The sequence below is a fragment of the Hirundo rustica genome, chromosome 1 (assembly GCF_015227805.2).
Source record: "Hirundo rustica isolate bHirRus1 chromosome 1, bHirRus1.pri.v3, whole genome shotgun sequence".
NCBI lineage: Eukaryota > Metazoa > Chordata > Aves > Passeriformes > Hirundinidae > Hirundo > Hirundo rustica.
In genome coordinates, this window is record NC_053450.1 from 100,561,175 (window position 1) to 100,587,046 (window position 25,872).

A 25,872-nucleotide genomic window follows, 5' to 3' on the forward strand; every position below is an offset into this window, starting at 1 on the left:
CTTGTGTCCCATCAAGGGTGGCTGCAGTCATGGGAAGTGCAGGGCTTTCCCCTCTTTTTCGCAATGAGTCTGGCATCAGCCTCAGAAAAAGAGAAGTATACCTGAAGTCCTCCATATGTCAGTGGTACCCAAAGTGATGAGGAGAAGAACATTGCAGACTAGGTGAGAACTGTAGATTAGACAAGCAGAAGAAAATACTTCAGAGGAACCAGATTTTGTTCACCTTGTAGACTTGTATTCTGGGCATAGACAATTATTTTTTTGAATCCATACTGCATCCACTAGCACAGTGGGGAACAATTAATAATAGAAATTGCATTTCATAGAGATTTTTGAAATATATTTTCACCTAGTCACACTGTGTAAGATGATTGACATGAAAATCCTCTTCAATTCAAAGGGAACAGGGGACTGACAAATATCATAGCTCACTTGAATAGGAGTGGGAGCTTTTACTGCATCTGGTGCATTTTAGAGTGTATTATTTCCTTTCAAATATAATTATTCTAATAAGGTTTATTTACCTATTGTCTGCCAAAATATCATTGAAAAATGAAATTTGCAGAAGGACATAGTTAAAACTCAGCTGTACCAGGCTTTGGAAATAGTGGTTTGTGTGCTGCTGCCATCTGATGGTTATTCTCTTGAAATGCTGCACAATGCCAAGACGCTCTATGGGAAGGGTCAATGCTGCTGTGCTAGGGACAAGCAGGTCTGGACTGGGCTCTCCTGTGAGCAAGTTGTGGAAATGTGTATTGCACTTGGCTAGAAAATAAGTATAAACAAGATCTTTCTCACCTCAGTTTTCTTCTTCGTTGCCCTTTCTATAATGTGCAAAGTGAATCAGTGTTAAAGGAGTTTACAGGTGTATTAAAAAAAAAGAATTTGCTTTGAAATTTCAATGGTACTAGTTGAAATGTTTACCTTTATAGTCAATGATCAGTAATCTGTACAGATGCCAATGGGACAACTATGTCTTAGAGAAAAGAAAGACAATTCAGTATGCTGGAAACAATCAGATTTTATGGAACATTTACATAGGATCAAGGTTTTTCACACACATGAGAACACATATTCACACATGCATAACAAGATTTATTTTCCCCAAATGTTGAAAGTTGTAAAAAGTAATTACTTCTGGTGTATCAAGGTTGAGTGAGCTTCAGAAATCCCCTGTTCTGGGTAACGACAATTTAAAAATAGGGTTTTTGTGGCTTATGCAGAATGCATATTTCAGTGAATTTTTGCTAGCTCTTAAACATTGAATTGTTGAATGGCTTGGGTTGGAAGAAACTTTAAAGACCACATAGTGCCAATCCCCCTTCCATGGAGAGGGAGACCTTTCAGTACAGTAGGATGTTCAAAGCTCTGTCCAGCCTGGTCTGGAACATTTCCAAGGATGGGGTATCCACAACTTCCCTAGGCAACCTGTTCCAATTCCTCACCAACCTCACAGTAAAGAATGTTCTCCTAATATCTAATATAACCCTAATCTCTTTCTGTTTGAAGCCATTCTCCCTTATCCTGTCACTACACGCTCTTAGAAAAAAGCACCTCTCCATCTTTCTTGCAGGGTCCCTTCAGGTACTGGAAGGCCACAATTAGGTCACCCTGAAGCCTTCTCTTCTTCAGGTGGAACAAACCAAATTCTCTCAGCTTTTCCTCATAGGAGAAGTGTTCCATCCCTCTAATGAATGATCTTAGTGTCTCTGGACTTACTCCAAGAGATTGATGACCTTCCTGTGCTGGGGACCCCAGAGCTGGATGCAGCATTCCAAGTGGGTCTCACCAGAGCAGAGCAAAGGGGCAGAATCACTCAGTTGGCCACATTTCATTTGATGCAGCCCAGGACACATTCGGCTTTCTCAGCTTCAAGCACACTTTACTGGTTCATGTCCAGCCTCTCATCCACCAGCCTCTCATCACCCCCTTCTTGGCAGGGCTACTCCCAATCTGTTCACCCCACAGCCTGCATTGATACCAGGGGGTCACCTCAACCCAAATGCAGGACCTTGTGTTTGGTCTTGTTAAACCTCATTGTTACCCTGGTTTTTCTGAGTTTCTTTATTAGCCTTTTGATTTTCATAAATGGAGTCAGATCTTTTAGTTACTGTAGAATATTAGAGCAGTTTTTCTACCTTTCCCACAGAAGTAATATAAACAAATCCTTTGTTTTTCATTCTTTGTCCTTTGTTTGCATATTTCTAACCTGAAAACAATTGTAACTGACAATTCGTCTGGCCACTGAGGCTGAGGGGTGGAAACCCCAAAAAGCCAATCTTCTGCTAGACCCACAAATGTATAAAAGTAAAAGAATAAACAAAGGGGTCTCTTCTCTCCGCCCTTTCAGCTGGAAGCTGGATCAGAAGAACCTCTGCAGAAATCTCTTGTCTATGTGTGATTTCTTTGTGTTTTACGGTGACATCTGGTGACCCTGAGTGTGGGTGAACAGTTTGGTGAGGTTTTTCCTTTCTCCTTTTCCCTGTTTTGTGTTTATCATGGAGGATTCTTTAGTTTTGGAACTTTGGGGAGATCTCTTGGAGCGGAAGGATGCTCAGATATCCCAGGAGGGACTACAGGATCTATTTGCATGGGGCAGGCGGCATGGGTTCTTTCCCACGCCAGGGTCTGTGCTTAGTCGACGGGAGTGGTACCTCCTGGGGGACTGTATGTTAAGACTTCCTTGATATAGAATATGATGAAGACATTGCGGAACTCTTATTGCAGTTGAAATTATTTGAGAGAGCTGTATTTAAGTCGACTCCTTACAGTTCGAAGGCTGAGAGCCCCAGTCCGAAGCGGGACGGAGAGCTGGGAGGGGGCGGGGTCATTATGTCAGACCCGGAATCTGAATTTCAGCTGCTTTGTGATGTGGATTCTTCCCCTTCCTCCCCCTTGGGTTCTGGCGCTGGTCTCGGGCAGAGGGGGGGCAGAGCCCTGCCGAGCCTGGGGCCGGTACAGCCGAGCCCCGCGCAGCGGGGCCGCCGGAGTGGGGCGGGGCCGCCGGAGCGGGGCGGGGCCGCCTCCTCTCCAAGCCTTTCTGGCGTTGGTGGGTGAGGGCGCCCCGGAAAAGCGGGCCCCCCTGTCTTTCAGCCGCGATTCGGTCACGGTGCATTGTCTGTTCTGCCGCACAACCGTTACGTATCCGATGGGGTCGGGCGGTGTGGAGTTCCCCGCTCTGCCGCCTGGGCCAAGCCCGGAGGTGGCTGCATTGGCTGCCTCTGCCCCTGCGCCGCCGGGGTGGGGATGCGGCCGAAGGCAGAGCCCCGGTCAGTCCCTCGGCGGGCACCGCCTCCCTGCGCGGGCTGACAGCTTCGCCCCGCTCCGGGATGGGAGGGGCCGCGAGCTCCCGGGCCCCCGCAGGACCCCTTCTCGGGAGGGTTCCGGACACTCCGCCTCCCACGCCAGCCCCATGGGCTGCAGGCGGTGCTCGCGGGGCGGGGAGAGGCTCTGTTGCGGCTGCTTCTAAGGGGCTGCCAGCAGGGACTGACGCGGCACCCCCAGTGATGGAGGCGCGGTCGCCGCCTCCTCCTGAACGCGGCACAGGCTTCTCAGCCGCGCAGGGATGCGTGCTCACCGTAGAGCCGTCGGACCGGTCTCTGGCAGCTGATGCGGCGGGGCCGGGGCCAGCGCCAGCGGCTGGTCCGACCCCGCCTCTGCTTCCTGCTGCTAGCGTTGCGGCGGCTGCAGGCACCGAGGTGTTTAAGTTCAGCGCGAACGGGGACACGGCCGACATGCGGCCGGTCTTTGACAAGAGCAAAAATTCCCGCGCTGTTGGCCTTTCGTCCACAGCCTGGACGCTACCCCCTTGTCAGGTGACTGTACGCCCAAAAGACCGCGGGTGCTTTTGGGGGGAAGTGAAGGCTAAGGTTGAAGGACTAAGTGGAGATGCTGATGCTGGTGCTGGACCTGCCGTGTCTGATGTTCAGCTGGTTCCCAGTCGAGTGCCTGCCTCTGACCCTGTGGGGCCCACAGGGCAGGATAAGGCAGGTGCTGCTGCTTCATCTGAGGGTCTTCAGGCCTTCCCTGTCCTTCAGGGTGCTACTCATAACACCTATCAACCCTTGGCTTGGCAGGCCTTGTCAGAACTGCGTGATGCAGTTGGGAAATATGGTTTGGGCTCAGCCGAGGAGATGCAGGTTCTCTGTTCTTTTAATGCCAGTCTTTTGACGCCCTTTGACATTCGGAGCTTGGCTCGGGCCCTTTTCCCACCGGTTGAATATGACTTCTTTGAGAATAAATGGACTCAGTTGGCAGTCAGAGCGGTGGAACGGAATACGACACTGGGTCCAGGAGATCCTAGGCGTATGGTTAATATTGATATGCTAATGGGAACAGGAAATTATACCAGGGCCGAAGGGCAGGCTGGTTATGAGCCCTTGGTCCAGGAGCAGGGCCATCAGACAGGCATGGCAGCCCTGGTTCAGACCTTACAGCTGGCTACTCCACAGCAGCCCTTTGCGACTATCGTCCAGGGAGTTGATGAGCCCTTCCTGCACTTTGCAGGGAGGTTAACTGCTGCGGTTGAGAAGCAGGTGAGTGATCCGGCAGCAAGGAAGCTCATGATTCAGTCCGTTGCTCAGGGCAACTGTAATGCTGCTGGCAAGAGGATAAATGAGGCGCTCTCCGGGGAACCATCCATGTTGGACATGGTTGGGGCCTGTGCAAAGATATCCCCTTCCAGCCAACAGATGGTTGCCGTGCATACAGCTGTGCAGCCAGCTGGGGCTACGATTGTCCAACCGACGCTGACTACAGCGGTCCAACCAGCCGTGCCAACAGCCGTGCAACCGGCTGTGGCTGCTGCTGTGCAGCCTGCTTGGGTCGTTCCCCAGGGGGTGCAACAGCAGCAGTGGGGTGCTAGGGCCAGGAAGAAACAGAGCGGTAAGGCACAGAAGCCTACAGCTGTCTTGTTTTATTGTGCACGATGCGGAAGGCCAAATCACGCTGCGAATGCGTGTAAGGCGACAGTGCATGTGAATGGTCAGCCGTTGGGCAATTCGGGAAACGCGACGCAGAGCGCGAAGGTGAGACGCGTGCAGACACAAATGTCTCTGCCTCAGCCCGAACCAATGGAGATCTGCTCAGCAGGCTTGCAGCCAGCACCCGCGGTTCAGCAGGTGTTGATGTCTGCACAGCCGAGTCTGTCGTGATTGATTCGGACAAAATACACAAGGTTCCCCTGGATGCCTTTGGTCCCTTGGGTGATGGCATGAGTGCTTTCCTGATGGGGAGGTCCAGTGCCACCATTCAGGGCATCATAGTGCACCTGGGACTGATTGATGCAGATTTTTCAGGGCAGATTCATGCAATGGTCTCCACACCCACCCCCCCGGACTATCCCAAAAGGCACATGAATTGCTCAACTTGTTCCTTTTAAGTCTTCTGTTTCCAGGACCGAGGACCGGTCGCGAGGAGATGGTGGCTTCGGCTCTACTGGGCCGCCTCAGGTGCGCTGGACTGCTGTCTTGACCAAAGACCGTCCTGAGACACTGTGTACTGTGTCCATGGTTGGTGCCACGCCATTGGAGATTCACCTTTGTGGCCTCCTAGATACGGGGGCTGACATGAGCATTCTCTCCCTGGCCGCTTGGCCCCCGCAGTGGCCTTTGACCCTGGCAAAGACATCGATCTCGGGCTTAGGAGGAACGAAGCAATGCTACGTGAGCCAGAATCCCGTGGCCATCACGAACCCAGAGGGACAGACGGCCATAATTTGGCCTCATGTTACTGAGATTCCTCAGAACCTCTGGGGGAGGGATGTTTTGGCCGCATGGGGGGTGCAACTGGGGACGGATTTTTGATTGGGGCCACTGTGATGAAGGGCACAGAGTGTCCCACGCCTCCTTTACGGTGGCTGGTGGACAGACCCATCTGGGAGAATCAGTGGCCCCTCCCTCATGACAAGCTAGTCGCCCTTCGTGAACTTGTACAGGAGCAGTTGGATCAGGGGCATTTGGAACCATCTACCAGTCCCTGGAATACTCCTGTCTTTTGTATCAAAAAGAAGTCTGGGAAATGGAGGTTGCTACAAGACCTCCGAAAGATCAATGCCGTGATGGAAGGCATGGGGACATTGCATGCCATCGCCTACCATGCTTCCTGCGGACTGGCCGGTCCTCATTGTGGATCTGAAGGATTGGTTTTTTACGATCCCTCTGCATCCCGATGACAGACCAAAATTTGCCTTCACGGTGCCAACAATAAATAATGCCGAGCCCGCACAGCGGTATCAATGGAGAGTTTTGCCTCAAGGAATGCGGAATTCGCCAATGTTATGCCAATGGTATGTAGCCCGTGCCTTGTCTGGAGTTCGCAAGCGGTTTCCTGATGCTCACGTCTATCATTATATGGACGACATTTTGGTGGCTACGTCCACTCAGGAAGAGCTGCTGAGGCTACAGCCTCAGTTGTTGAATGCTCTGCATTCACATGGACTGCAGGTGGCTCCAGAAAAGGTACAATAACAACATCCCTGGAAATATTTGGGAGTCAAAATTCTGGAACGGACAATCGGTCACCAAGAGGTGTAATTTGTGCAATCGGTGAAGACACTGAATGATGCTCAGAAGCTGGTAGGTGTTATCACTTGGTTACGTCCTTACTTGGGACTGACCACAGCACAACTGTCTCCCTTGTTTGAATTGTTGAAAGGGGACACTGATTTAAAGTCACCTCGTGAATTGACCCCTGAGGCATGAAAAGTGCTGGAGGAGGTTCAGCAAGCTGTTTCGGCTCGCCAGGTGTACCGCATTGAACCTTCCATTGATGTCACTGTGTTCATCACCACTCCTGATTTACATCCTACAGGTATCATTGGCCAATGGAATGATGATTGGACTGATCCTCTGCACGTCTTGGAATGGGTCTTCCTGCCTCATCAGCCGCATAAGACGGCGACAGCGCTGTTTGAATTGATTGCGCGCTTGATAATCAAGTGCCGGCAACACTGTTTGCAATTGATGGGTGCAGATCCCTCAAAGATCATACTCCCGGTTCAGAGGGAGGAATTTGATTGGAGCTATGTGAACAATGTTTCGCTGCAAAGTGCTCTCGAGGGTTTTTCAGGGCAGATCACTTATCATCTGCCTAGCCACAAGCTATTGCAAGTGGCCAAAAATACTCAATTTTCTCTACGACCCAAAAGTAGCCAAGAGCCAGTGCAAGGTCCCACCGTCTTCACTGACGGTTTGGGGAAAACAGGAAAAGCCATTGTTACCTGGCAGGATGGATCTGAGTGGCAGGTTTTGGAAGGCCATGAGGATGGCTCAGCCCAACTGGTTGAACTAAAGGCTGCTGTCATGGCATTTGAGAAATTTTCCCAGGAACCTTTCAATTTGATCACGGACTCTGCCTATGTTGCCGACATCGCACAGCGATTGAGTTGTTCAGTTTTGAAGGAGGTCAGTAACCCTTCCTTGTTTAATTTACTGAAGGCCCTGTGGTGTGCAATTCAGGCCAGAGTTCATCCATACTATGTCCTGCATGTATGGAGTCACACTAATTTGCCAGGATTTGTAGCGGAAAGTAACACAAGGGCTGACACGTTGGCTAACCCAGCGTGGGTAGCCCCTCAGCCTGACGTGCTCGCGCAGGCCAAGGCATCGCATGGGTTTTTCCACCAAAATGCGCATACGCTGCAGAAGCAGTTCCAGCTGAAGGCCACTGAGGCTCGTGAAATTGTCTAGTCATATGATGACTGTCACGCCCTTGGTGCGCCATTGCCGGCAGGGGTTAACCCCAGAGGCCTTAAAGCCTTGGAGCTTTGGCAGACCGATGTTACCCAGGTCACCGAGTTTGGCCGGCTCAAGTATGTGCATGTCATGGTGGACACGTTCTCCTCTGCGATGTGGGCTTCTGCTCACACAGGAGAGAAAGCCCGTGATGTCATTGCCCACTGGAGGCAGGCCTTTGCCGTTCTTGGCATACCTTCTGCTGTGAAAACCGACAATGGTCCTGCTTATGCCTCGCAGCAGGTACGGCAGTTCCTACAGTCATGGGGTGTGTCACATAACTTTGGCATCCCTCATTCTCCGACGGGAGAGGCGATTGTAGAACGCAATCATGGTACACTCAAGCGTGTTCTTCAGAAGCAGAAACGGGGAAACCCCAAACAGTCGGTTGGCAAAGGCTTTGTACACAATCAATCACCTTACGGTGCCGCAGAACTCAAATAATCCTGTCATTTTGAACCATTATCTCTCGTTGCAGGCTTTGGACGGTGAGCAACAGCCTCGAGCGAAGGTACGGGTCCGAAATTTAGTCACCAAGCAATGGGAAGGACCCTATGACCTAATCGCTATGGGGTGAGGGTATGCGTGTGCGTCCACAGACACTGGGACACGCTGGCTACCTTCAAAGTGTGTCCGTCCTGACCTGCGACCACAGAGGCAGAATTTAGCTGACAGGCAAGGTGGAAGCCGTGATCAACTTGAAAGCCACCAAGTGGATGAATCCTCGAGTGATCACTCTGATGATTCCTCCACAGACAGTGATTGAACTTGTATATATTACCTTTGTAAATTTGTTCATTTTTCTTTTTCTGTTTTTTCTTTTTTTAAAGTTAAAAGGGTGTGATGTTACCCTGGTTTTTCTGAGTTTCTTTATTAGCCTTTTGATTTTCATAAATGGAGTCAGATCTTTCAGTTACTGTAGAATATTAGAGCAGTTTTTCTACCTTTCCCACAGAAGTAATATAAACAAATCCTTTGTTTTTCATTCTTTGTCCTTTGTTTGCATATTTCTAACCTGAAAACAATTGTAACTGACAATTCGTCTGGCCACTGAGGCTGAGGGGTGGAAACCCCAAAAAGCCAATCTTCTGCTAGACCCACAAATGTATAAAAGTAAAAGAATAAACAAAGGGGTCTCTTCTCTCTGCCCTTTCAGCTGGAAGCTGGATCAGAAGAACCTCTGCAGAAATCTCTTGTCTGTGTGTGATTTCTTTGTGTTTTACGGTGACACCTCATGAGATTCCTATGGGCCAATTTCTCAAGCTTGTCCAGGTCCCTCTGGATGCCATCTTATCCTTCAGGTATGGTACCCACACGACTCATCTTGGTGTCATCTGCAAATTTGCTAAGGGTGCTCTTGATCCCTTTGTCTATGTCATTAATAAAGACATCAAATAACACAGGTCCCAATACCCACTGAAGGACACCACTTGCCACTGATGTCCACTAGGACTCTGAGCCATTGACCCATTAATCTCTAGATGTGACCATCCAAGCAATTTCTTATTTGTATAATAGTCTATTCATCAAACCATCTTTCTCCAGTTTAGAGAGAAGGATGTTGTGGCAGTTGTCAAAGACTTTATAGAAGTCTAGATAGATGATATCTGTAACCCTTCCCTTGTCTACTGATGTAGTCCCTCCATCAGAGAGGGACACTAAGTTGGTGAGGCATGACTTTTCCTTGGTGAAGCCATTCTGTTTGTCTCAAATCACCTGCCTGTCCTCCATGTGCATTACCATGGCTTCTACATGGATCTGTTCCATGATCTTCCCAGGCACAGAGGCAGACAAGTCAGTAGTTACTAGTGTTACCTTTTCTACCCTTTTCAAAGATGGGTACAGTGTTTCCCCTTTTCTAATCAACTGGGATTTCACCTGACTGGCATGACTTTTCAAATATCATGGAGAGTGCTTTGGCAACTACATCAGCCAATTCTCTCAGGCCTCTGGGATGCATCTCGTCATGAATGAGTGTTTCAAGTCTCATAAAGAGTCATTGGCAAAATTATCAGTAAAAACAGATTTAATATAAAAGTGACAGCATGACAAAGTTCATTAGCAAGGTGTCCTAGGTTACAATGTAAAATGTGCCCAAAGGATGTATTCTATCACCATCTACATGAAATGTTGTTGTGCACCACTGTTTCCCGTGCCCCCTCCCTCCAGACTATCTTCTGTTAATGGCCCATCAATGCCGTCCTGCATGACTCATAGATAACTCTCCCCAGGAGCTATCTCTGTTTAATAGGCAATCAAGGACCCATTGCAAAACCGATAAAATGATATCAGTCCATTGTGAGATGCTCCGCCCAGGGGGAGGAGCCAAGCATTCCCACCTGGATATAATCTGGGCCTTGGGACAGCACAGGCAGCCTTACCCACTGGATTCCCAGAGGACAAGAGCTACCAGACCTTTCTGCAAGAACACTGCTTCAACAAGACCACTTCATCTGGACTGCCACCACCACGGTTTCAGGTTGTATTCTGACTCTGTCAGTGATCTTTTGTACCATTGCATGTGTTTTATTTTATTTTACTTTTTTTTTCCTCTCCTATTAAATTGTTTTTTTTTCTGACTTGGAGTCTCTCGCTGGTTTTGCCTTCAAGCCAGCACACAAGGTTCACTGTATTACTTACTAGATGGTTAAGGCTTACCAAGGAAAAGCAAGCAACAATCCATAGTCAATTAATCTAAACTAAAATAATCCAAATATTATCTATGTGGAGGCATGGGGGGAGGGGGGAGAGAAGACAAAACAATAGAAAAGGTAAGGATAAAAAGGAATGCAGCCTAAAGGTGCAACGGCACTTAAACTTAACAGTACTTAAATGTAACAGCATTTAACTTAAGCTTAACAACACTTAAGGAGCATTTAACTTAACTTATAACTTCAGTTAAACCATTTAGTGAATGACTCATATAGGGTTTATTATATCACAACAGTAATTTACTTAAGGGCTAACTTATAAACCTAAAGTACTTAAGAATCTTGGAAAGCAGCATTTTCCCCACATTTGATATAACATATTGTCCTAGGGTAACTTTATGATGCTTGTATCCCCAATCGTCTGTTCTGTTTGTGCTGTATATTGAGTCCTGTGCCTTTAAGACTAGTTCTAAGAGCAAGGAGAAGTGCGGAGTTTGTTTTGAGAAAACTGCCTGACTCCTACACATTCTTCTGCGGACGGCGTGTTCGGCGGAGGCTTGGAGAGACTGCAGGACAGAGATATTTTTTTTTTGCTTTTAGTTAGTTTCAGCTAGCTAGGGCAGAGAAGTTCCCTGGACTGTTTTTTTTCCTTTTTCTTAGAACCCTTTAAACCTGCTCTAGACTGAAAACCCAGAAGAGCACTAAGGGCTGCACCTGCGGCCCACCAGGGCCTGGACCTCGGCATTTTCCAGCAGTGCCGGAAGGACTGAGACTGAGGAGAAGCACTAAGAGAGAGAGCCGAGCTACACCCACAGCAAGGACTTTCTCAATTTGCCATCTCACTTCAGAAAGAGAAGTTTTATTGTTTCATATTATTCATTCTTTATACTTGTATGCACTTCATTTGTTTAGTAAAATAGTTTTTCCACTTTTCTCCAAAGAGGTTTTTTTTTTTACCAGACCAGTTAGAGGGAGGGGCCACTTAAGTTTGCTTCCTTAGAAAGACCCTATACAGAAGTTTTCTCCCAAATTTGTCCAAAACCAGGACACATATGCATACTCATATGCATACAGACAAAGAGTTTCTACAAAGTACCTGTTAAAAATTTCTCTTTAAGGCAGTGAAATAATCACTTCAGATGTCTTTGCATCTTCTCAGCAGGCAAAGGGTGGACCCTCAAGGAATGGGAGTATCAGCCCAGGATCAGTTATTGTTTGGCCATCCTCCAAGTACAACAGACTTTAGTTTGCTGGCTCTGAGAAGCTTTCAGAGGGACTTTGCTGGTCACAGCTGCTGCAGTCCAGGAGAGCTCAAATCGTCTCATTTTGGAATGCTGTTTATAGGGCTGAAAGACAGTGGGCTGAAGTCATAACAATGTTTCATCCTGGCCACACTTCAGGTCAGAAATTTTCTTTGAAAGATTTGGAACAAAAATGTTATTCCACTTAGTTGTTATTCAAGCAAAAGTTTTCAAAGGCTGTTGATTAAAAAACCCCAGAATCTCATTAGACAGTGAAAGCTACTGAGAGCAGACAGTGCTTCTGATAAGCTTAGGAAGAGCTCAGCCCAGGTACTGTTCAAAGCCAAGGCCTAGCAAGCATTTTTCCAAGCTTAGCAAGGTCTAGGGGGAAAAAGATACACCACCACAGTCCCATAGACTTATTGAGGAACATTCAGGTTCCTCAGATGGTCATGAAGCTGATCTTTATTTACAGTGAGAGGTACTTTGCTCCCCCAGTCCCCATCCTATTGTCCATCCACTTGGGAGGTGTGGGAAGAGAGAGTCTTCTCATCTGTTGTTACCAGTTTTCCAGCATTGTTTATCGGCAGGGGGATTGGGGTGTACACCTTCATTGTTCTTCCTTTTGTGGTTAACATTCCCGTGGAAGTCCTTCCCATTTTTCTTTGCATTCCTTAACTGATTCAGTTAGAGCTTAGCCTTGGCCTTCTTCACCTCATCCTTATTCAATTGTGCTTCATCTCTATAGTCTTCTTCAGTCACCTGTCCTAGCTTCAATTGTCTGTATTTGCTTCTTTCCCTTTAGTTCAGACTCCAGATGAGCAGTTGTCCTAGGGTGACTGTGTATCCCCCAATCGTCTATTGGGTGCAAAGAGGAAAGGAGGCGCCATATGTTTTTCCCCAGGAAAACTCTGCTCCTCAGAGTGACCTTAAAGCAGGGGAGTTAGAACACTGCAAGACGGAAGAAGCTCTGTTGTTTTTTTCCCCGGCAGTTAGTTAGTTTAGTGCTAGTGTAATTAGATGCTGTAGAATAGCTGAAGATTTTTGCCTTTTTTTTTTTTTTCTTTTCCTTATTTTTTTTTTTCCTTCCTTTTTTTCTTTTTTGCCCTCTCCTCAGAACTGTTCCAACCTCTCCAAACTAAAGACCTAGGGGAAGCACTGGGGGCCTCCACAGGAGACCCACCCCACCAAGACCAGCCCTGCACATCTCCTTTTCTCCCAGCGCCAGCGGAGACGGAGCAGTGGAGCACAGTGACTATCTTCAAGAGGAGATTTTCTTTCAAGTTTGTTATCCCTCCATAAGCGGCACGAAGCTCTTGTCATCAGGTATTGTGCTAAGAGTGCTTTGCCTGTTTAACAAACAGGTTTTTTCCACTTCTCTCTGAGGAAGTCTTTTCCCAAACCGATTGGGGGAGGGGAGGGGGGCCCCGTGAGAGGGTTTCTCCCAAAATCTGCCTGAAACCACAACAGCAGTCCAGATTTTAATTTGTGAATTTAAAGTTCAAATTTGTCCTTGAATTTGTAGTGTTTGTTCCTGTTCTTCCCCACATACCCAAATCATGTAGAAAACAAATATTGATATTGATTCATTGGTGTTAATGTCATTCAAGAGACCTGCAAAAAAAAGTAATAGCATTTAGAAACAGTGTAGTGAATTATGATTTAAAAGAGTTAAGATTTTAGCTAAGGGTTAGAAGCAATTTATATGGATCAAGATGTAAGTTAGATTGGTAAATGGTAGGTTAATGATTATTAGATGTCTGAGCTAGAGCTAATTGTTATATTTTGAGTATGTTTATAGAAAAAAGTGGAGTAAGCAAACTGTTATAAGAACAGATTGAAACCAGTAAGAACAATGGCCAGCACCTGAACTTTATGCCAATCAAACATGAAGAAGGGGACCTTGGATCGCACCAGAGGGTCACAGAGACCTGATGAAGACTCTCCTGACTTCATTCTTTGAGACCACTGACCCAATTTGAGGCCACCGATCCAATTCAAGAGAAGAATTGTGCATGCGTGAAGGACTAATAGCCTCATTTTAATACCAAATGGGGATGGCAGGTGCTGGGGTTATGCATATGTATTGTATGTAATATCTTGGAAAATAAATAGAGGGCAAAGAACCTTGTTCAACGTGGCCACGCCTTTCGGAGATGACTCCCGTGCCGCCCAACGGTGAATAAACATACCACTTTCTAACTTTAAGTAGTTAGAGGGTCTTTGTCCGTGATTATATTGGTTTTTAATGACTCAGTTGGCAAGCCAGGTAGAAGAAGGTTCTGCTCGGCTGTGGAACCAGCTTTGGTGCAAGAGCCCCTCGGGGTGCCCCTGGGATATTCCTGGAAGAGTGGGCTCCTCTGCCTGGCCTGTTCATTCAGCAGCAGACAAGAACTCCTGACTACCAAAACTCTGGACAAAAGGGTATGTTTAGAAAAAATTGAAACACTTTAAATGGTGACCTGTAAGGTGTACGCATGGTCAGGAAAGGCTGTTGGTAAGTCGTGGGAAACGTCCCACACACAACTTGTGTCTCTGTAGTGTGCTTGCAAGCTTGATTGGTATCTGGTCAGTTGTACTTGGTTGCCAGCAGAAAAAGCTGTTAAACTGTTGTATCAGGCTGTGGAGGGCTCAGGCTGTGGTTGCTGGCAGAAGGCGATTTTGCCATTTGTTGTCCTGTAGAGGGCTTAGGAGCTAGCAATCTGGGGCTAGCAATTATAGGGGCAAATCCTGATTTGTGGTTTTTACGCTGTGTGAATGTGTCCTGAGTGTGAGAACGATTGTGAGAGAGTTTGTTGAGACTTGCTACCAGCACTAAGTGATTGAGGAGTTTGGACCTGTGGTTCCGTTTTTGGGCAACTGAAAAGGCCGAGAAAAATGAAGTGAGTGGGGTGTATGAAAACCCTTAAAAGCCCTCTCCCCACTGTGACACGTGTGTTTTGGTTACCAGGACGGTATTCACTGTAACTGTATTTTTGAAGTGGAGCACATGCTGAGTGAAAGAATTGATTAGCCTCTGAGAGCTGAGGCATGAACACCTTTGAAGCAGATTGAGGACAGGGACAGGACAGAGGACAGGGCCAATTTGGCAAGAAGGAATAGAGCCCTTGACAGGAGATTAGTTGTGATTTTAGGTATGGAGACTGTGTTTGTAAATTGCTGGAATTCAAATAAGGGTAACTTTGGTCTGAGAACTCAATCTGGCCAGATGAATAAAAGGAATTCCTTTACCTCAGTGGTATGGGCTTGACTCGTGGGACTTTATGAATTCAGTAAACTGGTGGATAGACAGAGGAAATGAGAGAATATATTTAGAAAGCTTATATCAGGTGTCTGCTGGGAGACTAGTGGCCCTGGATTGGGAGCAACAGGCAACAGGCAACAGGCTGTGGAGAATGTAGAAAGTCAAGTAGGAGTGAATGGAATAGCTTATATTTGTGGGAATTCTCCTGCAGCTTTTGGTGTATCTAGAGGTTAGCACTGCGTCTGGGTGCTGTTGCAGTATAAAATTTGTGCAGGATGCTACTATTGTTCTTCTGCTACCGGGTACAGAGAATGTGCCCAGTGTAAACAACAGCTCCTTGACCAAGCTGATTTAGAGCCAAAGATTTCTATTTCAAGTTCAGCTTCACCTTTTATTCTATCCCCTACTCCTAAATCTCTCCCAGAGCCCAGCAGTGATAGTGGGAAGAGGAGCCCTCTCCAAAGGGCCCTACAGCATCCCAGACTCAGAAACAGATCAAAGAAGAGGAGATCAAAAAAGGGGAGGCAGTGGTTGCTCTTGTTAAGGAAAACTGAGGTAGACTGGAGGATCTTACCCTAGGAGATCCTCTGGTTATAATGAAACTAGGGAACAAAGAAAAATAAATGAAGTTTTTAATAGACACAGGGGCAACATATTTGGTGTTAAATAAAGCTTTAATACCATTAACAGATAATTATGTTATGGTAAAAGAGGTAACTGGACAATCTGAAAAAGCCTATTTTTTTAGGCCGTTATAAACTTGGGAAACAATGGGGAGTTCACGGGTTTTTATATATGCCCAATGCCCCATCAGCACTTTTGGGTAGGGATCTATTGGAACTATTAGAGGCAAAAAATAATATTTAAAAATGGAGAGATTACTTTGGAGGTTAAGGACCAACAATATGTAGAATTGTTAAGCTTAATGTTGATAACTAATAAGGCTAAAGTTAAAAGTGATGGTAAGATTTATAGGGAAATAATGGATCAGGTATTTCCTGGGGTCTGGGCTTCTAACATACCAGGGAGAGCAAAGAATGCACCCCCAGTGCAAGTTAAGCTTGAAGAAGGAAAACAGTCAGAGTTAGGCAATACTCCCTGAAAAAAGAAAAATTAAGGGATTAGCCCAATGACTGAAAACTTTTTACCTGTTAAAAAGCTTGATGGATCATATTAAATAGTACAAGATTTACGAGCTGTTAATAGGACAACTGAGGATTTATACCCAGTAGTTGCTAACCCCTATACTTTGTTAATTTGTTTAACACCTGAAATAACATGGTTTACTGTTTTAGATTTAAAGGATGCTTTATTTTGCCTTCCCTCCATGAAGCCAGCCAGAAAATTTTTGCAGCTGAATAAAAAACTCAGCTCACAGGGGCAGTGCTTCTGCAGTTCAAAAAATTTTGCCCACCTTGTTTGGAGAAAACTAACAAAAGATCTGGAATCCTGGGAAGCTCCAGCAAGAGAAGAACAGCTGTTACAGCTATCCTGATAGCTACCAAAACTCAAGAGGAATGTGTGGAGTAGATGGTAAGCCTCCTAAACTTTTTGGGCCTACAGGGGTATTGAGTATCCCAGAAGAAAGCCCAGATGGTGAGGCTAACAGTGATTTATTTGGGCTACAAGGTTAGTGCCGGACAAAGAAACTTAGGATGGGATCTCAAGGAAGCAATATGCCAGACCCCAAAATTCCAGACAGTAAAAGAACTGAGAATCTTTTAGGCATGATGGGGTGCTGTAGACTGTGGATTTACAATTATGGGCTGTTAGTTAAAACTCTGCTTTGATCACAGAAGGGAGCAGGGATTTTCAATGGACAAAAGAAGCAACCCAAGCCTTGGACAAGCTAAAGAAGGCCCTCATGTCAGCTCCAGCTGTAGGACTTCCAGACATGAATAAACCATTCTTTTTGTTTTCACGCAAGAAGCAGGGGATTGCCTTGGGAATACTAGCACAAAACCTGGGCCCATACCGGAGGGCGGTTGCCTATCTCTCCAAACAGCTGGACACAACAGCTGAGGAGTGGCCAGTGTGCCTCAGAGCCATTGCAGCAGTGGCAGTGAATATCCAGGAGGCACGCAAGTTCACTCTAGGCCAGAAGATGACCTAGTATTCCACACAGTATCTACACAGTATCTGCAGTCCTAGAAGTGAAAGGAGGACATTGGCTCTCTCCACCGAGATTCCTGAAGTACCAGGCCATACTGGTAGAAGAAGATGATGTTGAGATTGTGGTAACTAACGTGAATCCAGCTTCCTTCCTCAGGGGGAGTATGGGAGAACCAGTGATCCATGACTGCCTGGAGGCCATCGAAGCCACCTACTCCAGTTGCCTGGATCTGAAAGATACCCAGCATGAGAATGTTAAGACCTGGTTCACTGATGGAAGCAGCTATGGCATCAGTGGAAGAAGGCATGCTGGGTGTGCAGTTACCACAAGCAGAGAGGTAACAGAGTCTGGACTATTACCAACCAACACCTCGGCACAGAAGGCTGAGATAACTGCCCTAACTCAGGCTTTAGAGCTGGCAAAATGAAAGAAAGTTAATACACAGACTTGAGGTATGCATCATGCACATGGAGCCATCTGGAAAGAAAGAGGACTGTTGAATTGCCAAGAAAAAAGTACTAAACGTGCCCAAGAGATAATAAAACTGTTGAAGGCAGTTCAGCTACCTGAAAAGGTAGCCATCATGCATATCAAGGCACACCAAAAAGTGAGCTCTGAACTGGAGGAAGGAAGCAAGCTGGTGAACAGAAAGGCAAAAGAAGCATCTAAAGGTGAGGTAAGTGTTGAAACTATTGAGGCAGCCTTTGTTCCAGATGGGCAAATTTCCATTGAAGGTAAGCCAAGGTATAGTATGTTTTTCAGTTTTCGAAATCACCCTGAGTAGCAAAGGGATTGTGGGATTAGGCCACCATCTGATCCCTTGATACTGACTCTTGAAAAAAAAGGACAAGAGGCTTATTGAGAAAGAAAATGGAAGTTATAACCAAGGGGGTGGGCTATTACAGATGAAGTGAAAGGAAGGCTTGTGATCCCCTCTTACATGCTATGGTTATTAGTGAAAGAGGACCATGAGAAAGCACATTGGGGAATAGATGCTCTATACAATTATTTGAAAGATAGAATCATAGCCAGAAATTTGCGAAGTATAGTAATTTAGGTGACTTGCCAATGTAGTCTTTGCCTTCAAGTAATCCCAAAAATATTCCTAAACCGAAGCTTGGGCAAATTGAGAAAGGATATGTGTGGCTTGTCTCACTCTCGGAGCCGTGGCTCCATTTTTGCTCCAGCTAGCTCGAGAGACAAACCACAGCTGGAAGGATTTTTCCTCAGGGCCCCAAAACCCAGGAGCGGCTGTGAACCTTTCCCTTTAGAGAGAGAGCAGGTCCCTGTTGATGGCAAAGGAAGGTCTGCACTTGATGTGGGGGGAAATCAGGGCTTTATTCAGTCTTTCTTCTGTGGTCCTGCCCCAGCCTGGGCCAAGAGCCCCTTCCCAGTCCCTGAGCCAAGAGGCTTTTCCATGTGTTGCTCGGGCCTATATGCAGGGAAGGGGCTAAATGTGGGGACAAGCCACTACCCAATCAGGGATAAGGTGGGAGTGGAACAGGGTTGGATTACGTTCCAGGAAGGGAACAATGTGGGAGAATGGGTGGGGAAAAAGGGCCGAGACAAACTTCAGGATATTACATTTTCCATGGGAACAGAGGGGTACAGAAGAAACCATAACAAAACCCAATATAAAAATGAAATCCAATATAAAACCAAATAATACACAGCAACATCTCCTTTCTTATCAAATGTAGGAAGAGGAAGGCTCAGTCCATGGGAGAAGCTCAGAGTTTGGATCTTGAATACCTCCAAAGCTGAAAAATAAAAGAATGACATCCAGTGCAAACAAATTGTCAGGAAAAACACTGTTAAGGGAAAAAGGATAATTAGGAGGAGAGGGTTCAGCGCTTTCTCCTTTTCCAGGCAGTTCTGCAGGTAGCTTTGCACTTTTAGGGATGAAAGGTTCCACCCACTTGGCTGGCACCTGCTTGAGACCTGAGGGAGTGGACACAAAGGCATACCCACGACCCCAGGTGATCAGATCATGAGGGCCCTCTGCTTCCCAGGTTGCTGGATCCTTTACCATCTCTGGTGGCTTTACTTTCAGCTGCAGTCAGGAGTTCTCTCTGAACTGGGGACAATCCGTGGGTTCAGATTTCATACGTGCAATTAAAAAAATTCAGAGTGAACAAAGACTTGAATAACTGGATTTGGGGTGGTTTTATCTTTTAGAGACTGATGTTGTTGGCTGAGGACCCCTTTGAGATTCTGGTGGGTCCTCTCCACGATGGCCTGACCTGTCTGGGATTGGGGATGCTAGTTTTGTGCTCTACTCCCCATTGCTGCAGGAAGCTTCTGAACTCCTTGGATGTGTCTGTGGGTCCATTATCAGTTTTTATTGTTTTGGGGAGGAAGGAGAAAGCCTGTATTAGGTGCTTCATGGCATCACTAGATATCTTCCCTGTGTGAGCAGAGGCATAGACAGCTCCAGAAAAGGTGTCTACAAATATGTGGACATACCTTTGCCTACCAAAGGACATGATGTATGTCATGTCCATCTGCCATACCTCACAGCGGTTCAATCCCCTGGGGTTTGATCCTGCGCTCAGGGCTGGGAGTGCTTGTTGCTGGCACGAGGGACACATTGACACAATCTTTTGTATCTTTTCTAGGGCTGCTTTTGCCTCTTGAGTGAGGGTCCTAGGAGAACTTAGCTCCTCTGCCCCTTTTAAAAGATTAAAGTGGGGGTCTAGGTCCTCAGTGGTCAGACCTAGCCAAGGTCTTACCCAATTTAAGGACCCACACAGCTGCTGGACATCTGCTAAGGTCTTAATGTTATTCTTAACAGCCAATTTTTGTGGCACGATGGTTCGCTTACCAATCTCCAGACACAGGTACTTCCAAGGTGGCATCCTTTGAATCTTTTCCTCCTGAAGCTTGAACCCTGGAGCAACCAAAGAATCAATTGTCAGGTCAAGTGTGTGGGACAGTAAGTCATCATTGGGGGCACACACAAGCACATTATCCATGTAGTGCAGGATGATGGCTTTCCCCGTGGCTGAGAGCACCGGGGACAGCAGGGAAGAGAGATACCACTGACAAATAGATGGTGAGTTTTTCATCCCCTGGGGAAGATACGTCCAGAGGTATCTTTTCCTTGAAGCTTCTCGGTTGATGGTAGGACTGAGAAGGTGAAACGTGGGGCATCATCAGGGTATAGAGGAATCTGGAAAAAACAATCTTTGATATCAATAATTGCCAAATTCCAATTTTGGGGGAGCATTGCTGGGGATGGCATCCCTGGCTGGAGAGAACCCATGTCTTCAATGACATTATTCATTTAATGGAGATCGTGGAGGAGCTGCCACTTGCCTTTGTTTGCCTTTTTGATAACAAAGACTGGGGTATTCCATGGAGATGTGGTCTCCACAATGTGGCCTTTAGCTAGCTGTTCATCCACTGGCTCCTGAAGCTCCTTCAATTTTTCTTTACTGAGCGGCCACTGCTCTACCCAGACTGGTGAATCAGTTTTCCAATTGACTTCCTGGGTAGGGTGCTCTTCAGTGGCCACAGCTCGAAAAATGGGGAGGCATCTGGGATGCCAATCGTGACCCCACACTGTGCCATTAGATCTCTCTCCAACAAGGGCTCTGAATAATACGAAACAAACGGATGCAGTGCAGCTAATTGTCCGCTTGGCCCCTTAATTTGCACAACACTCTTTGATTGTTTTGCCAATTTCATTCTCCCTACACGCTGCATGTGCCCCACCACATTTTGCAGTTCCTAATGTGATGGCCACATCCTTTCTGGTATGATCGTTACATCTGCCCTGTGTCCAAAACTCTCCTGAGGTTTATAACTTCCCCACTGTGAGGGACCTCACACCGTATTATGAGTTTGTCCCTCTCAATAGCTTCTGTGGGGCAAACTTCAGGGTGTTTTGTCCTTGTGATGTCTTTCTCAGGAAATGGTCAGGTGCTGGAATTGCCTGAGCTATTTTCTGCCCCTTAGGCAGAAACACGGGTGGGCGGACACAGTGCAACCAAAGAACTAGTTGTTTAGGTTTTGATGAGATGAAACTCAGAAGAATCTTGATCTCTCTTGGTGTGTACTTCATGTCCCCAAGGGTGACATACTTACTGCCAAAGTGTTGCCAAGAGCCTGGCACCTGCGGATCCATTGAACCTAAATGTCAGTCTGTGTCACTTAGGTGCAAGGATTCTGTCAGCTGCAACCTGAAAGGCTCCCGGAGACATTCAGTGGTTAGACTGTGTCTCCTCACGTCATGATCTGAAAGGGTCACATCTGGTGACTTCTGCTGAAAAGCAGAAGTGGTCAAAGCAGGATTAGTTAGGTTAACAATTGCATTTTCCAGTTTTTTCTTCCCCCCCGCCCAGACTTGTCCCATTTATGTCGGCACGCTGGGCAAGCCGGCGCTCATCCTTCAGTTTTTTGAAAGATCCCCTTTGGGCCCTCGAGACTCCCTGTCCCCATTGTCCCAAAAGTCCAAAAATTGTCTCTGTAAAGGGCATTGAGATGTCCAATGTCCAGCCTGATCCCCCAGGAGACACATTGTTCCTCTCTTGGGCGGTGGTCATGGCACGGGCACAGGAGGCACAGTGTCTGCAGCAGCGGCCCTTTGTGGTGGCTTGAATGCATCTCTCAAACTTTGGCTTTGGTGAGGTGTCATGAAGGGAACCTTCCTGGCACACACCTGGAGCATGTTATCTAAGGTTGGAGGTTGGAGCTGGTTGGAGCATGGGGAAGCTGAGGATGGCTGCCTTGCACTGTTTGTTTGCATTGGCCAGAGCCATTTCCTCCAGGACCTCTTCCCAGGCTCCTTCTTTCTTAACCTGCAACTCAATAGCTCTGGTTAATCACTCCACAAATTTTATGAAAGGTTCTGATGGAAGCTGCTTTTTTTTACTGTATGGTTGGAGCGGGCCATCGGGCTGTATCGAAAAGAATGCTTTGGAAGCAGCATCTTTAATGTGCTCCAAAAGAGCTAAAGGAATTTCCTGAGCCTGCTTGAGGGCTGAGACCCATTCACCATCACCACATAAATGTTCTAATCGAATTGGCAAGTTGTTACTATCAACAGCCATTTCAGGATTTTGCCACAGCTTGGGAAGTAAATCTCTTAACAGCTTTTTCCATGCTGCCTTCCAGAGCCTGGATTCTGTGGAGGATATGAGACAGGAAAAAAGTTGTCTCAGGTCGAAAGGGACTATTACATTCCCTGCTAAATTTGCTTTTAAAAGGTTGCAAAAGTATTTACTTTTGTGTCCAAATTTGGTATGAGCTTTGCATAAATCCCATATTGCTTGCTAGGGGAAGGGTTCCCAAGTGCTGTGGACAATACCCTCTCTTTTTGACCATCAGTATGCGACTGTGGTAGCAGAAAAGCTGGGATCTGTTCCTGCTTCCAGGCTCCTGCTACCCCCCCCTCCCCACCTCTGGAGCATGGGAACTGGGATTGTGGGCGGGGAAACTGTAGGAACCAGAAGCAGGGAGGGGCTGGAGGCTTGACTCACAAGGGGTGGAGTTGGAGGGTGGAGGTTGGAGGATAAGGAGCAGAGTTGGAGGAGAGGGTGGTGTCGGAGGCGGCACCAATGGGGAGGAGGGGTCTGGGGAGAGGAAAGAGTTGCTCGGGTTACAAAAGGGATTGTGTGAAGAGGGAGGGAGAGACAAAGAAAGAGGCTCCACATGGCTTGGGAGCACATGGCATTGGCCATCTTGGGGAACAAAGGAGAAGAATGCCGCATGGTCCCGTCCATCTTGTGAACCCCCCACAAAACTGAAACTAACTTGGGGATCACTAAACTGGGGATTTTGGGCACCCAAACTGTCTCCAAAGGTAAACCGAACATGGCATTTACAAACTGGAGAAGAAGGGAGGTTTGGGGTAGGTTTAGAGGTTTCTTGAGCAGTCTGGCCAGGATTACTCAGGCAGGGGGAATCGGGGATTCAGGGGAAGCTAGGGGAGCTGCAGCTTCCCTGCACTGTCTTGTGGGCTGCTTTCCTCAGAGTACCCGCGTTTGGGGAAGGGATTTTGGGGTCAGGAGAGGCAGAAACTGGGGAAACTTGGGAAAATTCACTAGGAACTGGCTTTTTCTTCACTTCATGTTGCTTTTGCAATGCAAGTCGAATTTGCACAAATTCCAGTGAGCAAAATTTGCGGTTTCTGGTTCCTTCCAGTTGCATGATTCAGCCAATTTGTTTGCAACAGCCTCCCAAAATTGTGGGCTGCTTATTTGTTCTAAGGACACATGGGGAAAGTGAAAAAACAACCAGCGAATAAATTTTTTCAATGGTTTCTTTGAACAATGTGTCCCACTATCATTCAAGGCACCTAAAACTTGGTAAAAGACCTTTTTCTGGGACACAGACAGCCTATCACCCATTTTTCTGGCTCGGATTTTAAGATTCTGTGTCCCCCTTGTCTGCAACTGGGAAACTGAGAGAGGAAAAAACAACAACAACAACAACAACAAACCTGCTGGAAAAAAGAAACAAAACAGAACAAAACAAAAAACCCAGGAAGAGAAACTTCCCCCCCAGGAGCTGCACAGCCTAAACCAATTTGCTTTTAAAAGCAACCCTGAAGGTTTGCCCTGAAGGCAAGAACCTTCCCCCAAAAGAGAAGTCTTTCCCTGAGGTTTGAAGCCTCTGAAAGATTTTTTCCTAAGGTTCCCGATTGGAAATACTTACCAAACTCTGGTGTGGTGACAAAAAAACTTCCTAGTCACTGTCTCTGCCTGAAACTGACCCTTTGGTGCAAAAAGATCTTCCAGTTTTGGTTCCCAGGGTCTTCTGGGAGCAGCCTGCAGTTCAAGGGGCTTCTTTGCAGCAGTCTGATGGGTTTTTTAAATCCACAGGAAGGTGCAGCCTTGCTCTGTGGAGTCCGGTGTTTCAGGGACTCCACAGCAAATGCCAAGCCTGACGAGTCTGTCTCTGCGTGGATGGGCCACGTTTTTGGACTCATGAGCCTGTGTGAATTCCTTCAGCCACATGCTCCACGCCTGGTTCTTCAAGTCTTCTCCTGTGAGCCACGTAAGTGGCTTTGGGCACCACATTGCAGGTGCCACTTGTGGCTTGTCTCTCTCTTGGAGCCCTGGCTCTGTTTTCACTCTGGCTAGCTCGAGAGACAAACCACAGTTGGAAGGGTTTTTCCTCAGGGCCCCAAAACCCAGGAGTGGCCAGGAATCTTTCCCTTCAGAGATATTCCTGTCGATGGCAAAGGAAGGTCTGCACTTGATCCAAGGGTGAAACCAGGGCTTTATTCAGTCTTTCTTCTGTGGTCCTGACCCAGCCTGGGTCAGGAGCCCGCTCCCACCCCCAGAGCCAAGAGGCTGGGCAGGCCTCATGTTATGGCTTATATCCAGGGAAGGGGCTAAAGGTGCGGACAAGCCACTACCCAATCAGGGATAAGGTGGGAGTGGAATAGGGTTGGATTACATTCCAGGAAGGGGACTATGTGGGAGAATGGGTGGGGAAAAGGGGCAGTGACAAACTTTGGGATATTACATTTTCCAGGGGAACGGGGGGGGTACAGAAGAAACCATTACAAAATCCAATATAAAAATGAAATCCAATATAAAGCCAAATAATACACAGCAACAGATACGGACCTGGGCAGCAATGTTAAATTGACTTTTCAGAACTATCCAGGAAAAGAGGGTACAGATACCTATTGGTGTTAATAGATAACCTTTTCAGGGTGGCCAGAAGCTTTCCCTACCACAACTTCCAAAGTGCGAGAGGTAACCAAAGCATTGTTATAAGAAATAATACCATGCTTTGGAGTCCCAGCCACAATGTCTTCAGAGAGTGGGCCACATTTTTTTAAAGTTCATAAATATTGTATGGAAGGCTGTAGTTTTCCCCACGAGATTAGACGGCCGCTGATGGCAAAAGTAAGAGCCTGCTCTCTGGCACTGGGTTGGATATTACAGCTTTTATTCTCAAGTCCTGCTCTGCTTGCTGGAGACCTTTCCCGATGACTCGCTGATACCAGAGAGACCTGGCCCCTCCCCCATCGTGGCTTTTTCCCCCAGGGGGCAGGGCCCAGAGGCACCACCCAATCAGGGATAAGGAGGAGGGGAACAGAGTTAGGTTACATTTCAGTGTAGGGGATGGGCACTGCTGGGCAAGGACAGATAGAAAAGCACATTACCAATCTGATGAAATATAAACCCAATTAATGCATTACAACAGAAGGCCATATAGAATTCAAGAAGGGCAAGTAGGGGAAGAAACCCTACACATATATGATGACCCCAACCAATAACAGAGAAGTAGAGAAACATGTGGATGGGGCTCAAACCAGAGAATTAGATGGACCTGTACATGATGTACAGCCTGGGGATCGTGTATGTGTTAAGTCTTTTACAGAAAATACTTTGGAACCACAGTGGAGGAACCGTTCCAACTGCTCCTCACCACCTTTACTGCAGTCAAGATCAAGGAACAAAGTGCCTGGGTCCATCACTCCCAAGTGAAGAAAGCTCCTGAGGGACTCTGGAAAGTTATACCAGGTGATAATGAACTGAAATCAAAACTTTCTTGGGAAAATAAATAGGGTGTAGATGAAATGATAAGTATAGTATAACAACTCTCTGAAAAATAGGAAGGCTTGTAATTGTAATGGATAATCAAGTAGATATAGCCTGGAGAGTTGTGGCATTTATGACCATTGCTATAGTCACAGCCAATGCAGTACCACTGCATTATAACATGACTGGTATATATAACTGCCAAGGGAAAGATTATGATTTTATCTCCTGTGAGTCTCTGATTCAGATGCTAAAAGTTACAAATGCAACTGTGTAAGAAGAAAAAATGTTTGGGGATGTGAATATGCGTTTGTCCAGGATGGATTCCATGAATCTTATCAAGAGCCCATGAAACTATTTGAATTGGCCCTGAATGCTGTGATAAA

General features: G+C 46.8%; 1 protein-coding gene across 1 annotated transcript; it reads left to right on the forward strand.

Annotated features, from left to right (window-relative positions):
- The first annotated feature begins 3,506 nt into the window (after positions 1-3,506).
- LOC131378558 (uncharacterized) lies at positions 3,507-8,922 on the forward strand. Its single transcript, XM_058420700.1, has 2 exons — positions 3,507-8,244; positions 8,890-8,922. Exon 1 carries the CDS (start codon positions 3,507-3,509, stop codon positions 5,151-5,153), a length of 1,647 nt encoding a protein of 548 aa, XP_058276683.1. The 3' UTR covers positions 5,154-8,244; positions 8,890-8,922.
- Positions 8,923-25,872: the final 16,950 nt, after the last annotated feature.